At 42.3% G+C, this 23792-nt stretch overlaps 1 protein-coding gene across 1 annotated transcript in view; it reads left to right on the forward strand.

The window, feature by feature from the left end:
• Positions 1-19091, forward strand: part of adam15 (ADAM metallopeptidase domain 15) — a gene marked incomplete at its 5' end in the record, with an annotated part of 42454 nt that extends 23363 nt beyond the window's left edge. The window contains 14 exon segments of the mRNA XM_079640865.1: positions 619-649; positions 652-813; positions 1831-1939; positions 2191-2386; positions 2672-2749; positions 4321-4432; positions 4762-4897; positions 5413-5460; positions 9869-9977; positions 11049-11117; positions 14929-14976; positions 15405-15467; positions 16437-16531; positions 17779-19091. Of these exon segments, the coding sequence (XP_079496991.1) occupies positions 619-649; positions 652-813; positions 1831-1939; positions 2191-2386; positions 2672-2749; positions 4321-4432; positions 4762-4897; positions 5413-5460; positions 9869-9977; positions 11049-11117; positions 14929-14976; positions 15405-15467; positions 16437-16531; positions 17779-17833 (1311 nt within the window). The 3' untranslated portion in view covers positions 17834-19091.
• Between the last annotated feature and the right edge of the window lie 4701 nt (positions 19092-23792).

Below are 23792 nucleotides of genomic sequence, written 5' to 3' on the forward strand. Positions count from 1 at the left end.
CTCTCTCCTCTCCTCTCTCCTCTCCTCTCTCCTCTCCTCACCTCTCCTCTCCCTCTCCTCTCCTCTCCTCTCCTCTCCTCTCCTCTCCTCTCTCCCTCTCCCTCTCCTCTCCTCTCCTCTCCTCTCCTCTCTCCTCTCCTCTCCTCTCTCCTCTCCTCTCTCCTCTCCCTCTCCCTCTCCTCTCTCCTCTCCTCTCCTCTCCTCTCCTCTCTCCTCTCCCCTCTCCTCTCCTCTCCTCTCCTCTCCTCTCCTCTCCTCTCTCCTCTCCTCTCCTCTCCTCTCTACTCTGCTCTCCCTCTCCTCTCCTCTCCTCTCCTCTCCCTCTCCTCTCCTCTCCTCTCTCCTCTCCTCTCTCCTTCTCCTCTCCTCTCCTCTCTCCCTCTCCTTTCTCCTCTCCTCTCTCCTCTTATCTCCTCTCCTCTCCTCTCTCCCTCTCCTCTCCTCTCCTCTCTCCTCTCCTCTCCTCTCTCCCTCTCCTCTCTCTTCTCCTCTCTCCTCTCCTCTCCTCTCCTCTCCTCTCCTCTCTCCCTCTCCTCTCTTCTCTCCTCTCCTCTCTCCCTCTCCTCTCCTCTCCTCTCCTCTCCCTCTCCTGTCCTCTCCCTCTCCTCTCCTCTCCAGCTGAGGGAGGCGGGCTCCAGGTGTCGGGACCCCCTGGGGAATGTGACCTACCTGAGTTCTGCACAGGCTCCTCCCCCTACTGCCCCCCCAACGTGTTCCTGCAGAACGGGCAGCGCTGCGAAGACGAAGCGTCGTACTGCTACGAGGGCGTGTGCGCCAGCATGAAGTCCCAGTGCCAGCTGCTGTGGGGCCCCAGTGAGACCACTACCATTACTTTTCCTCTGAGTACTTTATATACTATACTGTATATGCTTTATATACTTTATATAAAGTATATACTTTATATACGATACTGTATATACTTTATATACTTTATATAAAGTATATACTTGATATACTATACTGTATATCCAGTATATACTGTATATACTGTATATAAAGTATATACTTTACTGATATAAAGTATATACTTTACTGTATATACTTTATATACTTTATATAAAGTATATACTTGATATACTATACTGTATATCAAGTATATACTGTATATACTGTATATAAAGTATATACTATACTGTATATACTTTATATACTTTATATAAAGTATATACTTGATATACTATACTGTATATAAAGTATATACTTTATATACTGTATATACCGTATATACTTTATATACTTGATATACTTTATATACTATACTGTATATATTTGATATACTGTATATAAAGTATATACTTGATATACTTAATATACAGTATAGTATATACGGTATATACTGTATATAAAGTATATACTGTATATAAAGTATATACAGTATATACTGTATATAAAGTATATACTTGATATACTATAATGTATATAAAGTATATACTGTATATACTGTATATACCGTATATACTTTATATACTTGATATACTGTATATACTATACTGTATATATTTGATATACTGTATATACTGTATATACTGTATATACTTGATATACTGTATATACTTTATATACTTTATATACTTTATATACTATACTGTATATATTTGATATACTGTATATACTGTATATACTGTATATACTTGATATACTGTATATACTTTATATACTTGATATACTTTATATACTATACTGTATATATTTGATATACTGTATATACTGTATATACTGTATATACTGTATATACTTTATATACTTTATATACTATACTGTATATACTTGATATACTTGATATACTGTATATACTGTATATACTTGATATACTTGACACTGTGTCCTCAGACGCCACCAGCGCTCCGCCCGTCTGTTTCTCATCCGTCAACAAACAGGGAAACAAATATGGAAACTGTGGAAAGATGAAGAACGGATCCTACATCCCCTGTGGAGACGCGTGAGTACACACAGTGCACACAGTACACACACAGTACACACATAGTACACACAGTACACACACACAGTACACATACACTAATCAAGGAATTCTAATTTTGAATATCGTCTTAAAATAATTTTTGTATAAAAATTACATCTAAATCTAAAATAGCTGCTGATATTTGCATATCTGTCCTCTGACCTCACATTCTGTGTTTCTTCTGACATCACTTCCTGTGTGTCCTCTGACATCACTTCCTGTGTGTTTAGTGACGTGCAGTGCGGCAGGATCCAGTGTGAGGGGGGGAGGCAGCGCCCCCTGCTGGGCTCCAACACAGAGATCCTCACCACCACGGTGCGCTTCAACCACAGCGACCTGGTCTGCAGAGGAACCTTCTTCCACCTGGGGGACGACGTGTCTGACCCGGCCACCGTGAGCCAGGGGACGGCCTGCAGCCTGAACAAGGTCTAACCAATACCCTAACCAATACCCTAACCCACACCCTAACCCACACCCTTACCCACACCTTAACCCATACCCTAACCCACACCTTAACCCATACCCTAACCCATACCCTAACCCACACCTTAACCCATACCCTAACCCACACCCTAACCCATACCCTAACCCATACCTTAACCCATACCCTAACCCATACCCTAACCCACACCTTAACCCATACCCTAACCCACACCTTAGGGGTGATGTTTTGTAGAAAAGCTGATTTGTATTTATGTTCCGTGTTTCCAGGCGTGTCTGAACCAGAAGTGTCAGGACGTGTCGGTGTTCGGGGTCGAGGAGTGTCGTGCAAAGTGTAGCGGACACGGGGTGAGAGACAGTTCAATTCATTAAAGAGGCCCAATCCTGCTCCCTGTGGTGCTCCCCTCCCCTCATAGCTGTTAGTGCATGTCAATGGTCTGCAGAGGCTCAAATCCCTGTGTTCCCTCCAGAGGCTGTGACTAAGGCCCCGTCCAAACGGAGACGATATCAGTTGTGTCCGCTAACGTTCTCTATCGTATAAACGGTTCGGCCGCACGTCCGCCCGAATCCGATACACTTTGATAACGGCTCCCAAAGTGGGTCTGGAGACGGCTCCGTGTGTACGCCCTATACGATCATTTCCTGAAAACTATGACGCCATAGCCCCGCCTCTCCCCACCTCTCCTGCTCACCGCCGCGTCACCCGCGTCAGTGCTGATGCGTTTCGCCAACAAAAACAACAACCTGGGCGGATCACAGGGTTGCGTTCGTGCTCCAGACGCTACTGACCATGATACAGATGTTAGTGCAACATCTGCAGCTCCTCGACCCCATCCATCAGCAGCAATAATAATATAAGATAATAATAATAATAAAATAATAATCGTCATCGGTCTTCTTCGCTGCTTTTGGTGTATTTAGTGGCGGAAGTACAGCGCCACTTACAGGCCCGGCATATGTACTACAGCGGCTCGAGCGGTCTCGTGTGGACAGAAGACTATTTTGAAAACGACTTCGGTTCCAAATAGTTTTCGTCCCCGTTTCCTCTCTGTTTCCTCTCCGTTTCCTGTCCGTTTCCTCTCCATTTCCTCTCCGTTTCCTCACCGTTTCCTCTCCGTTTCCTCTCCATTTCCTCACCGTTTCCTCTCCGTTTCCTCTCCGTTTCCTCTCCGTTTTGTCTCCGTTTCGTCTCCGTTTTGTCTCCGTTTCCTCTCCGTTTCCTCTCCGTTTCCTCTCCGTTTCCTGTCCGTTTCCTCTCCATTTCCTCACCGTTTCCTCTCCGTTTCCTCTCCGTTTCGTCTCCGTTTCCTCTCCATTTCCTCACCGTTTCCTCTCCGTTTCCTCTCCGTTTCGCCTCCGTGTGGACAGGGCCTAAATAAGTTCATTAACGGCTCTTCCTCTGCACCTTCATTTGCACCAACTGTAATTCATCACCATGAGAGAAGAGGGAAATGTTTGCGTTGCAGCAGCATGGAGAGACATGGCATTTTACACATTAAAAGACGAGAAATAAACAATCCAAGGCTCTTAAAAAAATACACACGGTTTTCACAATAACTTACATGTAGATATATCTAATATGTACATATGACCCACATATTTTTATATGTTCATTTTAATTCATTTCTTATTTTAAAGTTACTTAACTGTTTAGAATGTTAATTTTATCTTTGATTTAATCTTGTGTGAATCTGTTGCTGTTCTTACCTTATCTTTCTCTGCACCATCATTTGCACCAACTGTGATTGATCAACATGTACTGTTGATAAGATGTAGTCAAGAAAGAGGAGAGGGAATATCCTGGACTATTTTGAATTAAAGTGTGTGTGTGTGTGTGTGTGTGTGTGTGTGTGTGTGTGTGTGTGTGTGTGTGTGTGTGTGTGTGTGTGTGTGTGTGTGTGTGTGTGTGTGTGTCTCAGGTGTGTAACAGTAATCAGAACTGTCACTGTGGGGGGGGCTGGGCTCCTCCTGACTGCAGAGCCTCAGGACTCGGGGGCAGCGTGGACAGCGGCCCGGCGACTCCTCCACGGAGTAAATAACTTTATAAAACTATGAGAAATACTTCAAATCATTTCCTTTGTTTAGTTTAATTGTTTCTGTACACATATTGTTTATATAATCTATTTATCTTATTATATTTGATCCGTATGTCTTTTGCTTTCTTGTCTTATTTTATTCGTATTTAATGTGTTTATTTTATTTGATCAGTTCATGCTATCTTTTTATTTCATTGATTTGTTTAATTTATCTTTATTAATGGTATTCAATGAACTGTATTTTAATATATCTGCATGTGCTATTTGATCTAATATGTATTCTTTCATGTTATATTATATTCTAATGCTGTGATCTCCTGTCAGACTCAGACCCGGTAAAGGTTTCTCTGCTCGTCCTCTTCCTCTTCGTCCTCCCATCGCTGCTCCTCTTCGTCGCTCTGAGGTTTCCTCGTCTTCGTCACAGCTTCCTGTCGCCGCTGCACAAAGGCCGGCACAACCGGTAAGAGAGTGTGTGTGGGCGGGTGTGTGCGCGGGTGTGTGTGTGTGTGTGTGTGTGTGTTATAAGCTCTGTTTGGTATAAACTAAACAATTACAATATTTGAATATATATTTCTCATTTTAATTGTATTATTTACAGTAAATACATTATTTAATAAATGTACATTAATGATTGTAAGCTCATAAGCATGACACCTCTTTATCTAACTTGATTTATAACGCAGCAGGAAAATAAACATGTAACTATGATCTAATATAAGGCAATATGTAGCTCCAACAATTAGTATTTCTTAATACTCCGAATATTATGACCTTTTCTGCAAAAATAGTGCCTTTAGTTTGATTTTGGTGATTTGAAAACTATTTGATTAAAATCTAAACATATGTTTCAGAACACACTGAGGTGCATCCTCACGGTGTCCTGCAGTAACTCCACGGTGGGTTATTGATGACAGAAACAGTCAACAGATGTTTTGTTGTTGTTTACAAAATAAGCTTTCTTTACCCATGATGCAGTGTGTCTCAGTGTGAGATGCTGGACCTGGTACCTGAACACGTCTGCAGGTACTGAGAGTCACAGAGAGGGAGGTCTACTGCCCTTTATAACTACATGCAATACATGTGAGCTCGATCTGACTGCAGAGGAGCTCCTCTTCAGTGTGTGTGTGTGTGTGTGTGTGTGTGTGTGTGTGTGTGTGTGTGTGTGTGTGTGTGTGTGTGTGTGTGTGTGTGTGTGTGTGTGTGTGTGTGTGTGTGTGTGTGTGTGTGTGTGTGTGTGTGTGTGTGTGTGTGTGTGTGTGTGTGTGTGTGTGTGTGTGTGTGTGTGTGTGTGTGTGTGTCAGAGAGTGAGTGAGTGAGTGTGTGTGTGTGTGTGTGTGTGTGTGTGTGTGTGTGTGTGTGTGTGTGTGTGTGTGTGTGTGTGTCAGAGAGAAAGTGAGTGTGTGTGTGTGTGTGTGTGTGTGTGTGTGTGTGTGTGTGTGTGTGTGTGTGTGTGTGTGTGTGTGTGTGTGTGTGTGTGTGTGTGTGTCAGAGAGAAAGTGTGTGTGTGTGTGTGTGTGTGTGTGTGTGTGTGTGTGTGTGTGTGTGTGTGTGTGTGTGTGTGTGTGTGTGTGTGTGTGTGTGTGTGTGTGTGTGCAGAGGAGCTCCTCGTCAGACCTTAAAGCTGCACACTATTAGAGAACTCATATTTATTCAGGACTTTATTCTAAATATATTCTGTTTCAATCTTTTTACTGCAATACCTTTCAAGTTATGATCATTTTTAAACACATTTTAAATCTAAAGAGAAAATAAAAAGGACATTTCGAGCAACGGTTATAAACCTGTTTTTAAAATAACAGTCTGTAGTTCAGAACAGACAGGCTTCTGGGTAATGTAGTCCTGACAGCTTGAACAGGGTTAGCGAGGTGCAGCTTTAAGTCTGATTGTTGTTATTTAATGATAAGATAAATCCTCAGTCAGTTTGATACCAGCCTAGAGACGCTGATTGTTCCCACTGCAGCACAGACCCTGAACGCCTCTTGTGTTGTGTTTAAGTGTTAGTGGTGATTGTTGTGCGTCTGTGTCGATGTGTTAGAGCCAGAGAGACATATCACGTGCTTTATTTAATTTAATGAGGGTTTTGTTTAAAATATATTTTAAGAGTGTAATTTGTCTGTTTTTAGAGAAATCTGTTTTTAAAGTGAGTCAAATGTCAGACTTATTAAACAATACGTATGTTATCTGTGTAAGTGTCATTGAACGCACCACTGTGATGTGTTCAGGGTCTCAGTGTTAGTCTCTGTGTTCAGGGTCTCAGTGTTAGTCTCTGTGTTCAGGGTCTGTGTTCAGGGTCTCTGTGTTCAGGGTCTCTGTGTTAGTCTCTGTGTTCAGGGTCTCAGTCAGTCTCTGTGTTCAGGGTCTCAGTGTTAGTGTCTGTGTTCAGGGTCTCTGTGTTAGTGTCTGTGTTCAGGGTCTCAGTGTTAGGGTCTGTGTTCAGGGTCTCTGTGTTCAGGGTCTCTGTGTTAGTGTCTGTGTTCAGGGTCTCAGTGTTAGTGTCTGTGTTCAGGGTCTCTGTGTTAGTCTCTGTGTTCAGGGTCTCTGTGTTCAGGGTCTCTGTGTTAGTCTCTGTGTTCAGGGTCTGTGTTCAGGGTCTGTATTCAGGGTCTCAGTGTTAGTCTCTGTGTTCAAGGTCTGTATTCAGGGTCTGTGTTCAGGGTCTCAGTGTTAGTCTCTGTGTTCAGGGTCTGTGTTCAGGGTCTGTATTCAGGGTCTCAGTGTTAGTCTCTGTGTTCAGGGTCTCTGTGTTAGTCTCTGTGTTCAGGGTCTGTGTTCAGGGTCTCAGTGTTAGTGTCTGTGTTCAGGGTCTCTGTGTTCAGGGTCTCAGTGTTAGTCTCTGTGTTAGTCTCTGTGTTCAGGGTCTCTGTGTTCAGGGTCTGTATTCAGGGTCTGTATTCAGGGTCTCAGTGTTAGTCTCTGTGTTCAGGGTCTGTGTTCAGGGTCTCAGTGTTAGTCTCTGTGTTAGTCTCTGTGTTCAGGGTCTGTATTCAGGGTCTCAGTGTTAGTGTCTGTGTTCAGGGTCTCTGTGTTCAGGGTGTCAGTGTTAGTCTCTGTGTTCAGGGTCTGTGTTCAGGGTCTGTGTTCAGGGTCTGTGTTCAGGGTCTCAGTGTTAGTCTCAGTGTTAGTCTCAGTGTTAGTCTCTGTGTTCAGGGTCTGTGTTCAGGGTCTGTATTTAGGGTCTCAGTGTTAGTCTCTGTGTTCAGGGTCTGTGTTCAGGGTCTGTATTCAGGGTCTCAGTGTTAGTCTCTGTGTTCAGGGTCTGTGTTCAGGGTCTGTGTTCAGGGTCTCAGTGTTAGTCTCTGTGTTCAGGGTCTCAGTGTTAGTCTCTGTGTTTAGGGTCTGTGTTCAGGGTCTCAGTGTTAGTCTCTGTGTTCAGGGTCTGTGTTCAGGGTCTCAGTGTTAGTCTCTGTGTTCAGGGTCTGTGTTCAGGGTCTCAGTGTTAGTGTCTATGTTCAGGGTCTGTGTTCAGGGTCTGTGTTCAGGGTCTGTATTCAGGGTCTCAGTGTTAGTCTCTGTGTTAGTCTCTGTGTTCAGGGTCTTTATTCAGGGTCTCAGTGTTAGTCTCTGTATTCAGGGTCTGTGTTCAGGGTCTGTATTCAGGGTCTCAGTGTTAGTCTCTGTGTTCAGGGTCTCAGTGTTAGTCTCTGTGTTCAGGGTCTGTGTTCAGGGTCTGTATTCAGGGTCTCATTGTTAGTGTCTATGTTCAGGGTCTGTGTTCAGGGTCTGTGTTCAGGGTCTGTGTTCAGGGTCTCAGTGTTAGTGTCTGTGTTCAGGGTCTGTGTTCAGGGTCTGTGTTCAGGGTCTCAGTGTTAGTCTCTGTGTTCAGGGTCTGTGTTCAGGGTCTGTATTCAGGGTCTCAGTGTTAGTCTCTGTGTTCAGGGTCTGTGTTCAGGGTCTGTATTCAGGGTCTCAGTGTTAGTCTCTGTGTTCAGGGTCTGTGTTCAGGGTCTGTATTCAGGGTCTCAGTGTTAGTCTCTGTGTTCAGGGTCTCAGTGTTAGTCTCTGTGTTCAGGGTCTGTGTTCAGGGTCTGTATTCAGGGTCTCAGTGTTAGTCTCTGTGTTCAGGGTCTCAGTGTTAGTCTCTGTGTTCAGGGTCTGTGTTCAGGGTCTGTATTCAGGGTCTCATTGTTAGTGTCTATGTTCAGGGTCTGTGTTCAGGGTCTGTGTTCAGGGTCTGTGTTCAGGGTCTCAGTGTTAGTGTCTGTGTTCAGGGTCTGTGTTCAGGGTCTCAGTGTTAGTCTCTGTGTTCAGGGTCTGTGTTCAGGGTCTGTATTCAGGGTCTCAGTGTTAGTCTCTGTGTTCAGGGTCTGTGTTCAGGGTCTGTATTCAGGGTCTCAGTGTTAGTCTCTGTGTTCAGGGTCTCAGTGTTAGTCTCTGTGTTCAGGGTCTGTGTTCAGGGTCTGTATTCAGGGTCTCAGTGTTAGTCTCTGTGTTCAGGGTCTCAGTGTTAGTCTCTGTGTTCAGGGTCTCAGTGTTAGTCTCTGTGTTCAGGCTCTGTGTTCAGGGTCTGTATTCAGGGTCTCATTGTTAGTGTCTATATTCAGGGTCTGTGTTCAGGGTCTGTGTTCAGGGTCTCAGTGTTAGTCTCTGTGTTCAGGGTCTGTGTTAGTCTCTGTGTTCAGGGTCTCAGTGTTAGTCTCTGTGTTCAGGGTCTCAGTGTTAGTCTCTGTGTTCAGGGTCTGTGTTCAGGGTCTGTATTCAGGGTCTCAGTGTTAGTCTCTGTGTTCAGGGTCTCAGTGTTAGTCTCTGTGTTCAGGGTCTCAGTGTTAGTCTCTGTGTTCAGGCTCTGTGTTCAGGGTCTGTATTCAGGGTCTCATTGTTAGTGTCTATATTCAGGGTCTGTGTTCAGGGTCTGTGTTCAGGGTCTGTGTTCAGGGTCTCAGTGTTAGTGTGTGTGTTCAGGGTCTGTGTTCAGTGTCTGTGTTCAGGGTCTGTGTTCAGGGTCTGTGTTCAGGGTCTCAGTGTTAGTGTCTGTGTTCAGGGTCTGTGTTCAGGGTCTGTGTTCAGGGTCTCAGTGTTAGTCTCAGTGTTAGTCTCTGTGTTCAGGGTCTGTATTCAGGGTCTCAGTGTTAGTGTCTATTTTCAGGGTCTGTGTTCAGGGTCTGTGTTCAGGGTCTCTGTGTTAGTCTCTGTGTTCAGGGTCTCAGTGTTAGTCTCTGTGTTCAGGGTCTCAGTGTCAGGGTCTGTATTCAGGGTCTCAGTGTTAGTGTGTGTGTTCAGGGTCTCAGTGTTAGTCTCTGTGTTCAGGGTCTCAGTGTTAGTGTGTGTGTTCAGGGTCTCTGTGTTAGTCTCAGTGTTAGTCTCTGTGTTCAGGGTCTTTGTGTCAGGGTCTGTATTCAGGGTCTCTGTGTTAGTGTCTATGTTCAGGGTCTCAGTGTTAGTCTCTGTGTTCAGGGTCTGTGTTCAGGGTCTCATTGTTAGTGTCTGTTTTCAGGACGCCGGTGATGGAGCGAGCCGACCGCAGGAACGGAGAGCAGGTCCGACCTCTCCGATTTCACCTGAACGCACCGCCGGACATCCCTCTGACTCCCCCTCACAAAGAGGTAACCACGGCAACAATGCCTTCACTGACCACCGATATGATACAATATTTGTTGTTCTTTTGTTCATTTGGGGCAACTTCTACAACTTAGATACACATATACAAAATAATAAATCGACAATCAGCATATATAAATAAAACGTTAAGTATTCCCTAAAAGTCAAACTATATATTTGTACTCTTTTCTTTGAAATCTATTTCAAACATTTTAATGAAATGTTTTAATAATTGGACAGAGTTACTCTTTAGTCTATTTGTCCTCTTTGATTTGTTGAGTGTTTACATCTTTTAAAGGCCCAAAGCTACATATTACCCCAAACACATCACAAGGTATTTTATTAAAATATATGATTCTTAGAGATGTGACAACAGACACAGTCTCTTCTGTCCAGCTGTGAGGTTGAACCTTCAAAGGAAACGGTGTCCATTCGCTAAAAACCCCCAAAATAAACCCTGCGTCTTTCTTTGAAACCTCCGGCGTGATGTTTGTCCCTTTATTAGTGATAAAGATCAGCGAGGACAGAAACTGGAAGTCCTGCTTTCACTTCGGCTCTTAAAGCTTTCACATTTCCTCAACTGTGTCTTAGAGGTACTTATACTTTACTTGAGTATTTCCATTTGTTGCTACTTCATACTTCTCCTCCACTACAGTTCAGAGGTACATGGTGTACTTGTACTCCACTACATGTATTTAATCCCTTTAGTTACTTCACAGATGTGGATGAATGATGTGAAATCTAATCAAGTGTTGAATCAGACTTGAGTTCCACCTGGAGTAAATCCACCAGCTACCCTGCAGTATACAAAGTCATTCAAACTAGCTGCACCTTTACCAGCTTTGAGAACACTTTCATGATCAATCATTATAAAACATATCATATCTATTATTCTGAAATGGACCAATCTGCACAATGATTACTTTTACTGAAACAGAGTATTCCTACTCTCTGGTACTTCCACTTTTACTCAAGTATCACGCTGCAGAGGTTTCTCACGTCAACAAGCTACTGGTCTGACCTTTGACCTTCTTCTGCGCATGTGTTAGCTGTTTCTCTGCTTCCTTTTTCATCAGGTTCATGACCGACCTACTGCTCCCACTAAGCCCCTCCCCCCCGACCCCACCCTAAACCCTCCCCCACAGGTAACCAGGTGCTAATGTCTCTATGCTAACGTCTGTTTATTTACCTCTGTGCTAATTTATCTGTGCTAACGTCTGTTTATTTACCTCTGTGTGCTAACGTCTCTGTGCTAACGTCTGTTTATTTACCTCTGTGTGCTAACGTCTCTGTGCTAACGTCTGTTTATTTACCTCTCTGTGCTAACGTCTGTTTATTTACCTCTGTGTGCTAACGTCTCTGTGCTAACGTCTGTTTATTTACCTCTCTGTGCTAACGTCTGTTTATTTACCTCTCTGTGCTAACGTCTGTTTATTTACCTCTCTGTGCTAACGTCTGTTTATTTACCTCTCTGTGCTAACGTCTGTTTATTTACCTCTGTGTGCTAACCTCTCTGTGCTAACCTCTCTGAGCTAACCTCTATGTGCTAACCTCTCTATGCTAACCTCTCTGTGCTAACCTCTCTGTGCTAACCTCTCTATGCTAACCTCTCTGTGCTAACCTCTCTGTGCTAACCTCTGTGTGCTAACCTCTATGTGCTAACCTCTCTGAGCTAACCTCTATGTGCTAACCTCTCTATGCTAACCTCTCTGTGCTAACCTCTCTGTGCTAACCTCTCTATGCTAACCTCTCTATGCTAACCTCTCTGTGCTAACCTCTCTGTGCTAACCTCTGTGTGCTAACCTCTCTATGCTAACCTCTCTGTGCTAACTTCTCTATGCTAACCTCTCTGTGCTAACCTCTCTGTGCTAACCTCTCTATGCTAACCTCTCTGTGCTAACCTCTCTGTGCTAACCTCTGTGTGCTAACCTCTCTATGCTAACCTCTCTGTGCTAACCTCTCTATGCTAACCTCTGTGTGCTAACCTCTCTGTGCTAACCTCTCTGTGCTAACCTCTCTATGCTAACCTCTCTGTGCTAACCTCTCTATGCTAACCTCTCTGTGCTAACCTCTCTATGCTAACCTCTCTGTGCTAACCTCTGTGTGCTAACCTCTCTGTGCTAACGTCTCTGTGCTAACCTCTGTTTGCTAACCTCTCTATGCTAACCTCTCTATGCTAACCTCTCTGTGCTAACCTCTCTATGCTAACCTCTCTGTGCTAACCTCTCTATGCTAACCTCTCTGTGCTAACCTCTGTGTGCTAACCTCTCTGTGCTAACCTCTCTATGCTAACCTCTCTATGCTAACCTCTCTGTGCTAACCTCTCTGTGCTAACCTCTCTGTGCTAACCTCTCTGTGCTAACCTCTCTGTGCTAACCTCTCTGTGCTAACCTCTCTATGCTAACCTCTGTGTGCTAACCTCTCTATGCTAACCTCTCTGTGCTAACCTCTCTATGCTAACCTCTGTGTGCTAACCTCTCTATGCTAACCTCTCTGTGCTAACCTCTGTGTGCTAACCTCTCTATGCTAACCTCTCTATGCTAACCTCTCTGTGCTAACCTCTCTATGCTAACCTCTCTGTGCTAACCTCTCTATGCTAACCTCTCTGTGCTAACCTCTCTATGCTAACCTCTCTATGCTAACCTCTCTGTGCTAACCTCTCTATGCTAACCTCTCTGTGCTAACCTCTCTGTGCTAATCTCTGTGTGCTAACCTCTCTATGCTAACCTCTCTGTGCTAACCTCTCTATGCTAACCTCTCTGTGCTAACCTCTCTGTGCTAACCTCTCTGTGCTAACCTCTCTGTGCTAACCTCTCTATGCTAACCTCTGTGTGCTAACCTCTCTATGCTAACCTCTCTGTGCTAACCTCTCTGTGCTAACCTCTCTATGCTAACCTCTGTGTGCTAACCTCTCTATGCTAACCTCTCTATGCTAACCTCTCTGAGCTAACCTCTCTGTGCTAACCTCTCTGTGCTAACCTCTCTATGCTAACCTCTCTGTGCTAACCTCTCTATGCTAACCTCTCTGAGCTAACCTCTCTGTGCTAACCTCTCTGTGCTAACCTCTCTGTGCTAACCTCTGTGTGCTAACCTCTCTGTGCTAACCTCTCTATGCTAACCTTCTATGCTAACCTCTCTGTGCTAACCTCTCTGTGCTAACCTCTCTATGCTAACCTCTCTGTGCTAACCTCTCTATGCTAACCTCTCTGTGCTAACCTCTCTATGCTAACCTCTGTGTGCTAACCTCTCTATGCTAACCTCTCTGTGCTAACCTCTCTGTGCTAACCTCTCTATGCTAACCTCTGTGTGCTAACCTCTCTATGCTAACCTCTCTATGCTAACCTCTCTGTGCTAACGTCTCTGTGCTAACCTCTCTGTGCTAACCTCTCTGTGCTAACCTCTCTATGCTAACCTCTGTGTGCTAACCTCTCTATGCTAACCTCTCTATGCTAACCTCTCTATGCTAACCTCTCTGTGCTAACGTCTCTGTGCTAACCTCTCTGTGCTAACCTCTCTGTGCTAACCTCTCTATGCTAACCTCTGTGTGCTAACCTCTCTATGCTAACCTCTCTATGCTAACCTCTCTGTGCTAACCTCTGTGTGCTAACCTCTCTATGCTAACCTCTCTGTGCTAACCTCTCTATGCTAACCTCTGTGTGCTAACCTCTCTATGCTAACCTCTCTGTGCTAACGTCTCTATGCTAACCTCTGTGTGCTAACCTCTCTATGCTAACCTCTCTGTGCTAACGTCTCTATGCTAACCTCTGTGTGCTAACCTCTCTATGCTAACCTCTCTGTGCTAACCTCTCTGTGCTAACCTCTCTGTGCTAACCTCTCTGTGCTAACGCCTCTGTATGTTAGCGTCTCTGTGCTAACCTCTCTGTGCTAACCTCTCTGTGCTAACCTCTGTGTGCTAACGTCTCTGTATGTTAGCGTCTCTGTGCTAACGTCTCTGTGCTAACCTCTCTGTGCTAACGCCTCTGTATGTTAGCGTCTCTGTGCTAACCTCTCTGTGCTAACCTCTGTGTGCTAACCTCTGTGTGCTAACGTCTCTGTATGTTAGCGTCTCTGTGCTAACCTCTCTGTGCTAACGTCTCTGTATGTTAGCGTCTCTGTGCTAACGTCTCTGTGCTAACCTCTCTGTGCTAACGTCTCTGTATATTAGCGTCTCTGTGCTAACGTCTCTGTGCTAACCTCTCTGTGCTAACGTCTCTGTATGTTAGCGTCTCTGTGCTAACCTCTCTGTGCTAACGTCTCTGTATGTTAGCGTCTCTGTGCTAACGTCTCTGTGCTAACCTCTCTGTGCTAACGTCTCTGTATGTTAGCGTCTCTTTGCTAACGTCTCTGTATGTTAGCGTCTCTTTGCTAACCTCTCTGTGCTAACCTCTGTGTGCTAACGTCTCTGTATGTTAGCGTCTCTGTGCTAACCTCTGTGTGCTAACCTCTCTGTGCTAACCTCTGTGTGCTAACGTCTCTGTATGTTAGCGTCTCTGTGCTAACCTCTGTGTGCTAACCTCTCTGTGCTAACCTCTGTTTGCTAACGTCTCTGTATGTTAGCGTCTCTGTGCTAACCTCTGTGTGCTAACGTCTCTGTATGTTAGCGTCTCTGTGTTAACCTCTGTGTGCTAACGTCTCTGTATGTTAGCGTCTCTGTGCTAACCTCTCTGTGCTAACCTCTGTGTGCTAACGTCTCTGTATGTTAGCGTCTCTGTGCTAACCTCTGTGTGCTAACGTCTCTGTGCTAACCTCTGTATGCTAACCTCTCTGTGCTAACCTCTGTGTGCTAACGTCTCTGTGCTAACCTCTCTGTGCGAACGTCTCTGTATGTTAGCGTCTCTGTGCTAACGTCTGTGCTAGCATCCAAATTAAATCATGATCAGAGAAAATGTTTTATCGTCTCTTATTTCTGACCCTGCTGCTCCGTAACCTTTCTTTCTGCTTTAACCTGCTAACCAGCGACCTGCCCCCCCCAGCAAGCCTCTGCCAGGCGACCCCCCTGCTCAGGTACACTCACCTGTACAGTTTCTGCAAAGTTTAATAAAGTCTTCTTCTACTGAAGAGTTTGAAGCTGCATTTATAATGGTGACATTTAAATCATCATTTGAAAGCTGCAAATTCTTATTTTTTGTTTAATGATTTTATTTAAACGGTGGGTGAAGTGCTTTGAGTGCAAAGACTAATGATTAATAGGCTACATGTAATTTACCATATATTTTCTTGATCTCCCCGAGTTGATTGACTGATATCATTAAAGTCATCAAATCAGTCTGAATTCATTCACTTCGCTGCATAATGTTTGTACATATTCTCTCATTTGCTCTGTTTCTATCTGCATGCAGCACTAATAACTCAAATTAAAAATATGTCCGAGCATGATGTTCCTGTTTAACCCTCTCTTGTAATGAATGCCCCCCCCCCCGACTAACCTCCAGCTGCTCGGAAGACCAGCTCCACCCAACAAGCCCCTCCCCCCTGACCCTGGCACACCTGCACAGGTACACCTGTTAGCATGTAGCTGTTAGCATGTAGCCAATAGTTTGTAGCTTCTAACATAGAGCTGTTGGAACTCAGCCACTTACATGTAGCTGTTAGCATGAAGCTGTTTACATGTAGGTGTTAGGATGAAGCTGTTTACATGTGTTAGCATGTAGCTGCTAGTATGTAGCTGTTAGCATGTAGCCAAGAGTTTGTAGCTTTTAAAATTGAGCTGTTAGAATTCAGCCACTAGAATTTAGCTGTTAGCATGTAGCTGTCAAAAAGTAGCTGTTAGCATGAAGCTGTTAAAATGTAGATGTTAGTATGTAGCTGCTAGAATGTAGCTTTTAGCATATAGCTGTTAAAAACTAGCTGTTAGCATGAAGCTGTTAAAATGTAGATGTTAGTATGTAGCTGCTACAATGTAGCTTTTAGCATATAGCTGTTAAAAACTAGCTGTTAGCATGACACTGTTAAAATGTAGCTGCTAGCATGTAGCTTCTTCATTATATATCAAAATATGATCAATTATGCAAATATTTTAACTCGAAGAAAAAACGTTGAATAATAATTTTTCCGAACTGAATAGCTTTCATAAGAATCATTTATCTGAATAAGGTCACAGCACATTTAGTTCAGGTGAGGTGATTGGATCAGACAGGTGTGGGGCGTTCAGGAACAGAAATGAGCATCGGACATTTACACCGGCGTGTGAAATGCACCTGTTACTGTTGAGTTTCTGGGAGCGGGGGTGGGATTAAATGAGTGTAAACTTCTTCCCACTTCTTTTCGGATGTGTAGTTAGGTAAATTATTTGTTTATATCATTTGTAAGTCAATAATATTTTAGTTTACCAATCTGATACTGCTTAAGTTTGTACAGTATCATAATTCCGTTTCATTTCATTATTTGTATTATCTTTTGTATTATTGTTTTACACGTTCGAAATAAATCAAATCAAAGCCCATTACCCATGATCCTCTCCTCAGATCCCTCTCAAACCTTTGGTCCCTGTGAAGCCTCGTCTGGTCGCCCCCCCGCCCCACCGACACGGAGCAGCTGCTAACCCAGCCGGAACCAAAAGGTACGGGGGTCTTTGAAGTCGTTGGGACAATTACTTATTTTCAAGTTTGTTTATTTGACAAAAGAACAAGAAATATTAGGGGTGTAACGGTATCCGTATTCGTCCCGTACCGTCACGGTTCGGACGTCACGGTTCGGTGCATGCAGTCACACGACGAATACGCCTTTTTTTTACGAGTCAGGGCAGTATCCACTACACTATTTATAATCCAGGGGGCGGTATTGCGCCTAAAAGCTGTTTGCCAGCCGCCCTTAAACAACAAATGAAGAAGAAGAAGAAACACAACAACAAAACGAACAAAACACAAGAAGAAGAAAGGTTAGTAAGGTGAGTTCACACAACACACAGGAGCTAGAACCCACCTGCTTCTTTTAGATCAGCTGTGTGGGAACATTTCGGGTTCCCTATGGACTACAATAACAATGGAGTGCGAGTGGTTGATCGGACGAGGACGGTGTGTCGGCGTTGTTCCACAGCGGTGCGGTATGCTAATGGCAACACACGCCAAACATGCTAAATCATATCAGAAGGAATCACCCAGAGGTGCCAATCACCGGAGCCCGGCAAAAGACAGCAGCAGTTCAGCAGCTGATCCCCGCTGCTTTTAAGAAGCCAAGAGACATGAAAGCCGTGAGACCTTTTGGCATATGTTTTTCAACGGCTCTGCGCTCTTTAAACAATTTCTTATTATTTATGATGTAATATTTTCAAGACATTCTTTTTAGTTTTACAGCTTATTGAACCTTTTTGTTTGACATCAGCCATTATAGATAATCTGGGCACCTGAGTGTTTGTTTTTCACTGTTTAATACAGTTAATTATTCAAAATGTTAGAGTTCTTTATTTTTAAACTGAAACTTGCACTACTGTTCAAAAATAAATAACAACAAACCTGGAATTATGCATTTGGGACTTTTTCTTTGCTTTTTCCGAACCCGTACCGAACCGTGACCCCCAAACCGAGGTACGTACCCAACCGTGAATTCTGTGAACCGTTACACCCCTAGGAAATATATATTTTTCTTTTAAGGAGTCTGTTTTTCTTAAAGCACATTGAAATATAAATCATAAGTTTCCTACATTTGATTAATTGTTCTAACTTAACCTATGAGGCGATATCCCTCTCCTCTAGTGTGCGGCCCAGCCCTTCTTATGTTTTTCTATATGTGGCCCTCTGAGAACAAAGTTTGGACCCCCAGGTCTAATGAAAAGGAAGGTTTAAAGTAACCTCAGGTCTCTTTCTGCAGGCGCCCCCCTCTGCGGCCCGCAGGCGCTCAGAGAGTCGGCTCATCGGCACTCTGACGGAGCGAAGACCAGCTTTAAATAAAACGTTGGTCTGTTCGCCCGAAGATGAAGATGAAGATGAAGATGAATACTTTGCTTTCGTCGGATTTCTCTCATAGACTGTTGATATATATGAACGTGCCTTGCTCAGCGGCACCTCGGCAGTGATGCTAAGTGCCTTATGGACCCTGAGAAGGGAATAAAGACCGGGTCTCAAACTGTGGCCCCGGACCCGAGGAGGATCACAGGAAATAGTTTTGAACCTACAATCAGGACTTTCTTTTGAGCAAAACAATGAAATGTAGAAAGTTTCAGACACTAAGGAACAGGGCTATATAAACAATCTAATCATGGAGTTTAGTCTTTATGTTGCTCACAGGACTTTCCTCGGACAGCTTGGACCCTTACCTTCTGGGATTTTGTGAAGTTTAAAATATTTTGAGAAGAAAGTGTTACAATTATTTTGGCTGAACGCTGACATTTTTGGGGAAACACCAATATTTGATAAAATAATATTTAGAGGAAAAAGTTGTAATATTTTGGGGATAAAGCCATAACTATTTGAGGATGATGTTTCTATTAAAAGAGAAAGCCAGCGTTGACAACTTTATTTAAAAATATTATGAATTAGTCTTCTAAAAAAAAGACTTTATCTTCTAAATATTTTGACAATTTCCTCTAAATTTGACTCCTTATGCTTTTTCGTTTTGTAATATTCTGAAAATTCCTTTAATATATTCTGACCTTTTTCTTTCCTCCACTTCATTCTGAAATGCTAAAACCTTTTTCTTAAAATGTTTTGATTTTGTGATCTGATGTAACTTATTTTTTCTAAATAATTATCAATGTTACTGCTGAACTTTCCGCTGCAGTGATTCAAAGCCAAACTCAAAGTCAACATTTTCAGAATATAACGCCAGGATTTAGATTTATTCTTGACACGATTTACCTTTTTTATCTACAATGAATTAAAGCGTCACGTGAATGCAAAAAATCCCTTTAAGAATATTTGTTTTATTAAAATGTGTGACAGTTCAATCTATTGCTACACAGGAAACTGAATCTTTTTTTACCTGACGATCCTTAAAGAGCTTCAGAGCAAACATGTCCCGATATTCAAGTTGGTTGGTTGGTTGGTTGGTTGGTTGGTTGATTGTTTATGTTGTTTGGTTGGTTGGTTGGTTGATTGGTTGGTTGGTTGGTTTGTTGTTTGGTTGTTTATGTTGTTTGGTTGGTTGGTTGGTTGATTGGTTGGTTGGTTTGTTGTTTGGTTGGTTGGTTGATTGTTTATGTTGTTTGGTTGGTTGGTTGATTGGTTGGTTGGTTGGTTTGTTGTTTGTTTGGTTGGTTGGTTGGTTGATTGGTTGGTTGGTTTGTTGTTTGTTTGGTTGGTTGGTTGGTTGATTGTTTATGTTGGTTGGTTGGTTGGTTGATTGGTTGGTTTGTTGGTTGGTTGATTGTTTATGTTGTTTGGTTGGTTGGTTGATTGGTTGGTTGGTTGGTTTGTTGTTTGTTTGGTTGGTTGGTTGGTTGATTGGTTGGTTGGTTTGTTGTTTGTTTGGTTGGTTGGTTGGTTGATTGTTTATGTTGGTTGGTTGGTTGGTTGATTGGTTGGTTTGTTGGTTGGTTGATTGTTTATGTTGTTTGGTTGGTTGGTTGATTGGTTGGTTGGTTTGTTGTTTGGTTGGTTGGTTGGTTGGTTGATTGTTTATGTTGTTTGGTTGGTTGGTTGATTGATTGGTTGGTTGGTTTGTTGTTTGGTTGGTTGGTTGATTGTTTATGTTGTTTGGTTGGTTGGTTGGTTGATTGGTTGGTTGGTTTGTTGTTTGTTTGGTTGGTTGGTTGGTTGATTGGTTGGTTGGTTTGTTGTTTGTTTGGTTGGTTGGTTGGTTGATTGTTTATGTTGATTGGTTGGTTGGTTGATTGGTTGGTTTGTTGGTTGGTTGATTGTTTATGTTGTTTGGTTGGTTGGTTGGTTGATTGGTTGGTTGGTTTGTTGTTTGTTTGGTTGGTTGGTTGGTTGATTGGTTGGTTGGTTTGTTGTTTGTTTGGTTGGTTGGTTGGTTGATTGTTTATGTTGGTTGGTTGGTTGGTTGATTGGTTGGTTTGTTGGTTGGTTGATTGTTTATGTTGTTTGGTTGGTTGATTGGTTGGTTGGTTGGTTTGTTGTTTGGTTGGTTGGTTGGTTGGTTGATTGTTTATGTTGTTTGGTTGGTTGGTTGATTGTTTATGTTGTTTGGTTGGTTGATTGGTTGGTTTGTTGGTTGGTTGATTGTTTATGTTGTTTCGTTGGTTGGTTGATTGGTTGGTTTGTTGGTTGTTTGGTTGGTTGATTGGTTGTTTGATTGTTTATGTTGTTTGGTTTTATGATTGGTTGGTTGGTTGGTTGGTTGAGTGTTTATGTTGGTTGGTTGGTTGGTTGGTGGAATAAATTGTTGAATGATTGTTTGTTTGGTTGTTTGTTTGCTGGAACAATTGGCCATTTGGTTGGTTGGTTGTTTGGTTGGTGGAAAGATGTGTTGGTTGTTTGCCAGATTGGTTGGTAGATTGATAATTGATTGGGTAAATTATTGATATTCATGCTGTTCGCGTCCTGCTATGTTCACATGTTTGCTGCTAGAGGAAATGTCCTCAATAAAACTAACTTTCTACATTTTCTGCTCGTTGGTTTGTTTATTTACAGGTTGAAATACATTGTCCATTGTAATGTCAGAATTTTGGGAAAAATGTCAACATTTTTTTAAAGAAAGTCAGTCCGATTCCTGAAAGAAAAATAGAGGAAGTCAGAATTCAGAGGAAAAAAGAAGAATCACATTTCTTGAAAAATGTCAAAGTTCAGAAAAATATCAACAGTTTTAGGAAAGTCTGAATTTTTGCAAAAGATACAGAATACATTTTAACAAAACAGACAGATTTATGAAAAATTAAGAAACCTTGGAAATAAAGCAGAATTCTGAGACTGAAACATTTCCGAATGTTGAGGAAAAAGTCATAGAATTCTGAAAAGTCCGAAATTTGAGAAAATCCAGTAGTCTGAAAAATGTCTGAATTTTTTAAAAGAAAGTCAGAATCCTGAGAAAAAGGAATTAAGACAGATTTCTTGAAAAATGTCAAAGTTCAGAAAAAATATTGAATTTTAGAAAAAAACTGAGATTCTCAAAAAAGTCAGAATCTTATGAAAAAAGTTGAGTTAGAAAAATGTACGACTTTCTAAAAACATCAACATTTTTAAGAAGAAAGTCAGAATTCTTGAAAAAAGTCTGAAACTTGAGAACATGTAGAAGCTACAATCCCCTCCTTAATATCTGGTTTATATTACTGTAAACACCTCTCCTTCCAAAACTGGATTTATTCATGTTTCGCCTCGAATATCACATTTTTCAAGACCATATAACGATAGAGCCGAGTAGAGCCTGCACCGTGATGTCAGTCTGTTCAACAATGTTGCCCAATGATCAATAATCTCCATAATGTTCAATACTTTTAATGAAGCTTACGAGAATGTTTCATTACCAGGAAAAGAAGACTCCTTGTAATAACTTTTTATTATGAGGTGAGGATTTATGTATTTATTTAGGGATGAGCATACGAACACACTAATCTCAGGAAAGAGAAGAGAGGATTTATGCCAGATTTGAGCTAATAGCTGATTTCCATCTGCATGTATATCAATCAACAAACACTAAAAACATTGCATAATCTCTATCAGACAAACAGTTATAAAACAAGATTAAAATACAGGTCTGTAAAGTAGTACATAGTACATTTAAAATATAATATTACAATAATGTTGAGGACAATATTAACCTTGGTCTTTAACCCAGTCTATTACATGGTTTAGTTGAATCCTCGATTCTGATTGATCGATTCAGAACACGTGACACGTCAAGGATTTATTGACCGTTGTTACGCTCACATTTGCAGAAAGAAGTCCGGTTGATTGAACTGTAAACCGTTTGGTCGAAGATGGACCACATTATGGGCTTTGAAACTATTTAAAGACTAGCTGATCAGCTACGGAGCAGAAACCCTCAACACGGAGCTTCGGTCCTTTTTACGCTGCGGTCCAGACATCAAACGGCGACACATATTCAGAGTGCAGTTCCTTTGGCATTAAGGCAGGGATATCTAGATACTTCCCGAGGTCTGACATCATGAACTGTACTACTTTGATGATTTCAAATCTGTAATCAAAAAGCTCCTCAAAAACGCTGTCGAAGCGGTTCCTGCCGTTGCTACGTATTTCAAACGGTAACAACGGACTATTTTTCTTAGCGGATGCATGTCAATTTTAAATCAATAAAACTACTTTTTAAATCAATAATACTATTTTTTAAATCAATAAAAACATTTTCCAAATCATTAAAAGCATTTCAATTAATATTGGGAGCGAAGCCTTTAACCAGAAGAAACATGGGCGAGAGATCTGGAACCAGAGGCGAAGGATCTGAGTCTGAAAAGTCATTCAGAGAAACCGTCTGAAACCTGGTGTCTCTAAACTCATGTGCTTAGAGGATAAAGAAGCACCGCCAAGAGATAATAAATACATATCATCTTCACTGTAATACATTCACTTGTCAGGATTGTAACCATTCAAATGTTCTGTGTACTAAAGGAGGGATTATCTTTTCCCTGCCTTGGTGGGTTCCCACACCCATCAGAGACTCTCCACCTTCAGAACACTCTCACACACTCACCTCTTCAATCTGCCTTTAATGTGTGATTGTTTTTGTGTTGCTTGATTTTCATTTGACTTCAACTATATTTATTTGTTGTTCTTTTCTTTTCACTATCTCTGTAAAGCGACTTTGAGCACGTGCACTAGAGCTTACAAAATAAATCTATTATTATTATTAAATGATTAAAAACCAGACATTGGATTTTGATGCATTTTCCAGCGCCGCAGTGCCAGAGCTGACTCAGGTTCTTCTGCTTCATCCATGCACACGCAGGGTCACCTTCCACAAGCCCCATCTCCTGCCTCATGGCAGTACCCCATGCCTCCAGCACCATCTCCTGCCTCATGGCAGTACCCCATGCCTCCAGCACCATCTCCTGCCTCATGGCAGTACCCCATGCCTCCAGCACCATCTCCTGCCTCATGGCAGTTCCCCGTGCCTGCAGGCCCGGGTCACCTTCCACCTGCTCCGTCTACTGCTTCATCTTCCAAAGCCCCTATTCCTCAGCATTCCTCAGTTGACAAATCCTCTGTCGACCTAAATAGGCGCAGGAAATGGCGGCATGAAAAGACAGCAAAAGAGGACCAGGTGCTTGCTGCAAGAGGGGAGCCACCGAAGAAGCGACTCATAAAAGAGGACTACCACTACCAATGCAAAAGCTGTGGTCAGTCGAAAAGAAAGAGCACTGGCCATACCCAGCTTAAGGGTAAATGGTACTGTCCAGCATCTGGACAGACCATTGCAGAATGGAAAGGCTCTCTAGACAAGAAGTAAGCCCTTTTACTGTTGTTGTATAGAATGTATCCCTTGTATCTGTGTGTTCATAATAATGTTGTATAGAATGTATCCCTTGTATCTGTGTGTTCATAATAATGTTGTATAGAATGTATCCCTTGTATCTGTGTGTTCATAATAATGTTGTATAGAATGTATCCCTTGTATCTGTGTGTTCATAATAATGTTGTATAGAATGTATCCCTTGTATCTGTGTGTTCATAATAATGTTGTATAGAATGTATCCCTTGTATCTGTGTGTTCATAATAATGTTGTATATAACGTATCCCTTGTATCTGTGTGTTCATATTAATGTTGTATAGAATGTATCCCTTGTATCTGTGTGTTCATAATAATGTTGTATAGAATGTATCCCTTGTATCTGTGTGTTCATATTAATGTTGTATAGAATGTATCCCTTGTATCTGTGTGTTCATAATAATGTTGTATAGAATGTATCCCTTGTATCTGTGTGTTCATAATAATGTTGTATATAACGTATCCCTTGTATCTGTGTGTTCGT

This window comes from Notothenia rossii, assembly GCF_949606895.1.
Source record: "Notothenia rossii genome assembly, chromosome: 7".
In the NCBI taxonomy this organism is placed as follows: Eukaryota; Metazoa; Chordata; class Actinopteri; order Perciformes; family Nototheniidae; genus Notothenia; species Notothenia rossii.